At 39.0% G+C, this 7,511-nt stretch overlaps 2 protein-coding genes across 4 annotated transcripts; one reads left to right on the top strand and one right to left on the bottom strand.

Moving 5' to 3' along the window:
• Nucleotides 1-918: 918 nt before the first annotated feature.
• Nucleotides 919-4,931, top strand: LOC120074310. Of its 3 annotated transcripts, none has more exons than XM_039027393.1 (4): nt 919-1,175; nt 2,116-3,162; nt 3,541-4,411; nt 4,557-4,931. In XM_039027393.1, the coding sequence occupies exons 2-4, from the start codon at nt 2,194-2,196 to the stop codon at nt 4,562-4,564; spliced, it is 1,848 nt and encodes a 615-aa protein (XP_038883321.1). In that variant the 5' UTR covers nt 919-1,175; nt 2,116-2,193; the 3' UTR covers nt 4,565-4,931. The 3 variants fall into 3 exon arrangements, with proteins under 3 accessions (XP_038883321.1, XP_038883323.1, XP_038883322.1); XM_039027395.1 differs by lacking the exon at nt 919-1,175 and adding an exon at nt 1,183-1,456; XM_039027394.1 differs by lacking the exon at nt 919-1,175 and adding an exon at nt 1,468-1,828.
• A 353-nt stretch (nt 4,932-5,284) lies between these two features.
• Nucleotides 5,285-7,248, bottom strand: LOC120074111 (probable xyloglucan galactosyltransferase GT17). Its single transcript, XM_039027130.1, has one exon. The coding sequence runs from the start codon at nt 6,963-6,965 to the stop codon at nt 5,490-5,492; it is 1,476 nt and encodes a 491-aa protein (XP_038883058.1). The 5' UTR covers nt 6,966-7,248; the 3' UTR covers nt 5,285-5,489.
• Between the last annotated feature and the right edge of the window lie 263 nt (nt 7,249-7,511).

The raw sequence follows: 7,511 nt of genomic DNA, 5'->3' as shown, positions 1-7,511 counted from the left end.
CCCCTCTCCCCATGTCCTTCCTTCAACCATCCCATCCATTTCTCTTCCCCTTTCCTTCAACTCCCCGTTTTAATTTCCCTCTCTTTTCAACATTGTCAATTCCTTTGATCAATAATTTATATTTGTTAAAAATAGACAAACCCAAATCTCAAATTACTTCTTCTCATGATTTCCATTTAGAAACGTGCAAGCCCTCAGGTTGTCTACCAACTCAATCCCACTTGATTTGGCATAGAATTGAATTCTAAAAGTGCATCATTTTTGTTCCTTCTATCTTGGAACTATCTATCCCTCACAAATTATAAAACTTTCTATTTAGGTTTCCCTTTTCCACTTCCCCAAATTATATATTCATCATAAGTCATTTAAGTTGGGAAGAAATAATTCAATTCATTACCACTGTCATTTATAAATATTGGGTAATAATAATAAAAATAATGCCCACCCCCCACTGCCGTGACAACAACATCTTACATAAAGTACTAGGGTTCGAGTTGGCACTTGACAGTTCTTTCATTTACTCATTTTTCGTATTGAAGTTTTTGGAACTTTCGAGGGATATTTATGTAATTTTATCTTCCTCAATTCGAAACGGTAAAATTGATAGGCGTGTAAGGAGATGGGCCAGCCATGGAAACTAAAAGGAAAAACCGTAATAATTAATGGAAAAATATAAGGCTGGCCCACTGGGCCCATCTTATTCTCTCAAAACACAACCCTTTTGGAACAACACTCTCACGCGCTCTTGCTCGCGTTAGTTCCCAGCATCCATTTTTATCGTAGACTGGAAACACACTCCCACGTGTGACATCACAACTGTACGTCAGATTCCTCTCTAGTGCGCGTGGGCCTTTTTTTCCTTGTTTATGTGGAAATTAAAAATTTTAGCATCGACAGCGCTTAGCTATTACATTGTGAGATCTTCTTGATTGTCGGAATCAAAACGCCAAAACGTCGTCGTATCGCCCACCACCGTCTTCTCCCTTCCTTCAGTCCTCATTTTTGTAGCAGAGAGCTCTGAATTGAATCAAATCAAACCAAAACGAAATTTTGAATTTTTTCTTTTTCCTCTTTGCCTTTCCTCGTTGTCGCTGACGACTACTACCTTGTTACTCAGCTTATTACGACTACAACCAGCTTTTTTTTTTTTTCTTTTTCTTTTTTATTGCTCCGAGGTATCTCCTTCGAACCTGCTATTTCATTGTTTTCTAATTATGCTTCCTCAATGTCTGGAAAAGATACAGAATGTTTGAATCCTAGTTGCTTCTTTACTTTCGTTTTTGTGAAATTTTCTTCTCTTTTAATATACCCAATTTTCTGTTGGGTCTTTCTTTTTTGTCTGGGCATGGACTTTTGGTCATGGGTTTTAATTTTAACGTTTCTATTCGCTTAAAGCTGTCGCCTTCAGATCTGTGTACGCATAACAAGCGCAACTATAGGGATATGCTAGAATCAAGTCAGTTGCTTTTTCAGCTTAATTTTTTCTAAATTTTTGGGTCAATTTCACTCCTCTTTTAAGTACAATTTTGTTGTTGAAAAGTAACGTGACCCAATTCTTTATTGATCTGGAAAACTGCCTGATTTACATAAATTTCGTTTTCACCCTCTGTTGATGGTGCCTTATCTTGATGGCTGGTTTTCATTGAATGCGGATTTCTAATTTCCTTGTCAATCCATTTCGAAAAATTGTTACTTTTTGAGTACCCAGATTGTGTTTTAAGTTTTAACTCGATTTGGTTCTACACGATTAGCCTTAGACTGCTTGTGCGTACCATATTTTTGGAATTCATTTCAGCCACTTGGTGCGTTGTAATCTTGTAGTTGTACGGTATGCTCTAGACTGTAATTTTGCGTTCCGTAAAAATTTGTCCCATTTCGGTGAGGCATATGAATGTTAAAATTTCATGTATTTGCTTGATGAGTTGGGTTCTGCCTAATGAAGGAAACAGAAAATCAGCCTTATTGTTTTTTTTTTTTTTTTTTAAAAAAAAGAAAACGCATGGACCCTGTGAAAGAAAGATGTGATTTGGTGAATTTTTCTTGCTGATACTGTTTATCTGGTTTAGGTGAATTGTTGTCTGTCTGATATTATGTTACCTTCTTATTTATTTGCAGTTTTGTTGATTTTGTTTGAACCAACTCAGTAATGAGACTTTAGTTGTTGCCCTTCTGATACTTAAGTAGTTGCCGAGTATGGAGAAAGTATCCACAGACTGTCCTTATCCAGGATGTTTCTTTTGTGTCATGAAAGAAGGAAATCCTAGTAAGCGCAGAGCGAGTATCTTGAAATTCTTTAGAGAACTTCCTTCTCAAGATGATGATGGTCAAGTCCTCCCTATTAGTGGCCTTTGGAACACAGCAATGGCACATCCTAACGATCCTGAATTTATCGAATTGGGGATATTTGAATGTATGTCTGCACTTATATGGAAGGGACTGAAAAATCGTCGCTGGCTTTCTCACGACCAAAACATTTATATTCCATATTACGCTGCGCATATCATTGGATCCTACACGATGAACATGGAGGAGTTTGCAGAAAGTGCTGTGCATGCTGGGGTGATTCCACCACTAGTTGAACTTCTGAGGGGAAGATTAACTTGGGTTGAGCAGAGGGTAGCTGTTCGTGCCCTCGGTCATCTAGCTACGTATGCAAGTACTTTTCCTGCTGTGGCTAGTCATGCTGAGATACTCGAACTCGCAATTCAACTGGCTATGAGTTCTCTTGAAATTGTTTATACTCACTTTTACCAGTATGTGGACAGAAGGCTTAGTTATCACTGTGATCTGCTTACTCGTGGGATGGGCGGGGTCGAGATGGAATCCAGGAAAGCAGAGGAATGGGCCAGTCAGTTACAGTGTTGGTCCTTACAACTCATCAACTGCTTTGCATTCAAACCTGAGTTTCTTCCGACTATATGCAAGCCCGAATTCCTAGTAAAGCTACCTGGCATGTGGGGTGGTCTTGTTAATGAAAATTCACCAGCTGGTATTGGTTTATTAAGAACAATCTGCCATCATAAACTTGGTAGGGGACCTGTTGCTAGCTGTCCCAGTATTATTGAAGCATTGTGTAACATTTCCCGTTCTTCCGACGATTGGCAGTCTATGGCAATTGACTGTCTGATGTGGTTGCTTCAGGATCCAAATACAAGTCATAAGGTTGATATCCATCTCTCTTTACTTTTTACATTAAAAAAATCACTTTGTTTTTCAATGTTTCATGTGATTATCTGTGACACAAGTTGAATTTCTTAGCAGAAACTAAAAGAGTTAAATTGCTAGTTAGCTCCAAAAAGTATTTGGCAACTTAACTATGATAAAACTCCATTTGGTCCTCTGTAGACACTGTCAGTGTTGGTAGTTAGTAGTTACCATGATGTTTATCTGATCCAGTGATGCTTTCTTGGAAATTTGGACTGTGCTCCAAAATCTCTATGAGATCTTCAAATATAGATTGAGTTTAACATATTAATCCCAATAGCTTTGAAGTTTAGCTTGGAGTATGGTTAACTCTTAACTGTGCCATTGTATTCACAGGTGATCGACAAAGCTGCACCTACACTTTTGGATCTTGCAGAGATATCATCTCTGGGTGATCACCGGAAACTGGGAGAATCCATAATTAATGTTCTTCAGGAATGTGTCCAGTCACAAGGGGCCGGACGCAATTCTATCAGCAATCGTACAAAGGAACAGATCGAAGAACTCTTAAAGTCAAGGCAGAGACTCAAATGGGAAAAGAACATGCCAAAAGAGGATCTCCGAATCAAGCAGGCTGCAGCGCTAGTTATAAAGCTCGAAGGAAATTCCATGTTTTCATCAGGAAATATATCTGCAGCTGCATCCAAGTACTCAGAAGCGCTAGCATTATGTCCCATGAGATCCAAAAAGGAACGAGTTGTTCTGTACAGTAACCGTGCCCAGTGTTATCTTCTGTTGCAGGAGCCCTTGGCTGCCATTGGTGATGCCACACGTGCTCTCTGTCTTCACAATCCTGTAAACCGTCACGCTAAAAGTCTTTGGAGAAGAGCTCAGGCCTATGATATGCTTGGCCTGGCCAAAGAAAGTCTGTTGGATGCCATATTGTTCATAAACGAGTGCTCTCAGTCCAACGACCCTGATCTTTCACTAAGGCAAAACAAGGTTCCTGACTACGCCGAGCGACTTGTTAAGAAGCAGATGCGTGCGGCTTGGTTATTCCGGGAGGCAGCTATTAAACATGGAAATGTCCAATGTGAAGATGGTGCTGGTGATATCTATGGTAGAGAGACTGATGATTCGGAATGGGAAACAGCCAGTGAAAGTGATATCGGTAATGATGGAAGGGACGAAATGGGGGATGAAGAAGATGACGATGAAGATTGCGATTGGAAGGATGAAGATAAATACGATAAATCTTCAATCAAAGGTACCTTTGAACAAATCTATTCTGGGTAATTGAGTTGCAATCTGTTGAATTCCAATTCTAGTTGATAGTTTGTCAGTACTACTACTGTTTTCTACGGGGTTTTGTTTTGAATAGAAATTTTGAATGGAATGTTGATTTGATACAGAGATGTAGCAAATGGATACAATAATATGCCAGCTTGCTGAGAATGAAGCATAAATTAGAGGAATCACAAAGCAGCTGTGAGGCATTATTTTAAAGCAGGCTCTGAAGAAGTCATCTTTCTGATAATTGTTCAAAATGTAAAACTTGAATCTCTTTTTGTTCTTTACTATTCTCATGGTTTTGTTCCCCTCAAATTTATTCTTCAATCCAATCCCCAACTGTAGAAAATGAATTAGGAATGTCTAGAATATTTCTCCTTTTTTTCTTTTCCTTTTTCCCTCAGAGTGATTGATTATTACAGGCTTGTGTACATAGAGAATTCCCAGTGTTCTTTATTTTTAAACGCCATTTTCCAATCTTATCATTGATTTTCTTACATGAATCTCGATTTCAGATTCTTGATAGTTTTTTTAATTAGTTAAGCTGTCAAGTCCGTACTTAAATTATTTATACCTGAAAATTTGAATTATTTTTTTTATATCCTCTAAAACTTGCAAATTGATTTTTTTTATTTATATGATTATTTAGATGTGGACATTTTATTAATAATTTCATCATCCTTTTCATCGAAAATTGACGTTTAACATTTAAAATTTTGATTACCACTAATTAAAATTTGTAAAAGGGTTTAATAGATCCAACTATTGACAATTTATAGTTCGACATAAAAACTGCACTGCATCAAATATTTTCTTTTTCGGAAATGGAAATAGTAGATGATACAAATTTCACATTTACTCTTTACTTTCTTTAAATAGAAAATTTTCAAGATTGTTCAATTGAACTTGTACAGATTGGAGATTCAAAATTCAATAACTCTATACCATAACTGTATAAAAATGTATAAGGAAATTATTCTTGTTAGGAATCTCCAGGTGTAAATCCACCCAAAAAAACAGAAAAAATAACAATCTCTACAAAGTAAATAATTCAATTAGGACATATCGTCGCCGCCGCCCCCGCCCACGCCCACTGAAGACGACATGCGCTTGGATAGTGCGGCGAGGGCAACATCAACGGCATCCTTGAACTTAAAATCAGTGGAATTGGGGTGCTTATACGTCATTTTCGGAATCAGTTTCACAACCCTCTCTCTCAGTTTCTTCACTCTCTCTCTCGGTATCTTCAAAAGCACTTCCTCAATCTTCTTCCTTCCTTCCCCTTTTTCATCAATGTACACAGAATAATCCCTTGCCTTCTCCGGCAAGTACCATAAATACTGCGTGTACGCCGTGTGCGGCGAGAAGAACACCGGAATACACCCCGCCAATATCGAATCGAACGTCGACCGCCGAGTGAACGAATCCCCTGGCGCCTGCAGGCAGAATTCCGATTCGCTCATAATTCTCAAAACTTGCCCTGGATCGTAACATTCCTTCCCCCGTTCCCCCCGGCAATTCACCAGTTTGCATTTTGACGACATGTCGCATTGTTGTATGATGTCGTTCCGTATCGCAGCTTTCTCTAAACCCTTACGTGGGGCCCCGATGAACGTAAACAAGTGGGGCCGCTCCGATTGTCTCATTTTGTTTTGCCACGTCTTCATCTCATCCGACGTGGACGGGTGGAAATAAGACGCGTAAGGTATACCGAATTGGTTCGACCCGGTCCATGGGCTTCGCTCCACGGTCAACACCGACATGTTTTGAACCGCGTTTAGATTCAGCAAACAATTCGCCCCGAAGTCCGGCCCATTTGCATTATTCCTCATGAAGTCCCAAGCGGTTCTTCCTAGTGCGAGGAAATGATCACGTCCGTTATTCTTCCGCCACGTGCGTTGTGATTGAATATAGTCAACCAATCGAACGGCCAGCGCGTCTCGCTCCGTGATGTTCGGTTCACGAAACTTGCTGGATGCGTGGAGCCCACCGTAGAAAGGGATGTAGAATAAATTAGCGATGTTGGGATCGCGTGTGCGACACGGGTGATTTTCCATACGCGCGTGAAAGATCATCTCGGCTATGAATTGATGGGTGGCGAACCAACTGTTGGCGGCGGTGGAGATGGTGGAGACTTGGCGGCCGAGGCCGCGATTTGCCACGTGGGGACACATGTCGGTGTAGATGCTGAGGTGGCGGCAGTCTTGGAGAAGGGCAACGTTAAACTCGGACGGCAAGTCGTACACATAGACATATGGAGCTCCGTCGCAAGTGGGGACCAAATTATGATTACTTTGGTTGTCGGAGTTGGAGTTTGTCAGTGTTGATTTTGGGAAACAAACGAAGAGAATTAGAAACCAAAGAATGAAAGAAAGAAGAATAAAGGAATTGTAAATGATGTAAGGCTTGATAATGAATGAAGAAGAAGCGTGAGGTTTTTTATTTTTGAAGTTTTTTTCTCTCTCATTTAATGGAATAATGGGAATCGTTGTTTGTTTCTTGGAAAACATAGAGAGAAATTCAGGAAACATAGGAAGAAGAAGAAAACAGAGACGATATGGGGAACAAAAGCGAAGCAATTAAGAGGAATTTGATTGAGCCTCACAAAGAAGAAAAGGAGGAAGGCAATGAATGCATATATAAAGAGTCATGCAAAAAGAAAAATTAAAAAAAAGGAAGGATGTGAGGGTCAGGATACATCTAAACCAAGACAAAAGCGATGACTTGTATCAATATGTAATTTTATGCAATTGACTAATCATAACACATTACATATATTATAATTTAAAAAAAATATATCAATCATGTTTACCTACCTTATTTTTAATTGAATTGAGGTAGCTACCTCGAATATGGCACATAAGACACGAGAGAATTTACAGAAAACCATTGATATATTTGAAGACAGCTTGAATGAGATAATGGCCACATGAACTCTCCATTTGGACTTAATTAATAAAATTTTGGCCTAATTTTCAAATAATAAAATAATTAAAATCAATGGAGACATTCTGTAATTATTTTACATAATTATATACGTGGGGGTGCGTGTTTTTATTCAACGATGTTCATGTGAA

The sequence above is a fragment of the Benincasa hispida genome, chromosome 3, assembly GCF_009727055.1.
Source record: "Benincasa hispida cultivar B227 chromosome 3, ASM972705v1, whole genome shotgun sequence".
NCBI lineage: Eukaryota > Viridiplantae > Streptophyta > Magnoliopsida > Cucurbitales > Cucurbitaceae > Benincasa > Benincasa hispida.
This window is presented reverse-complemented; position numbering and strand designations above follow the sequence as displayed.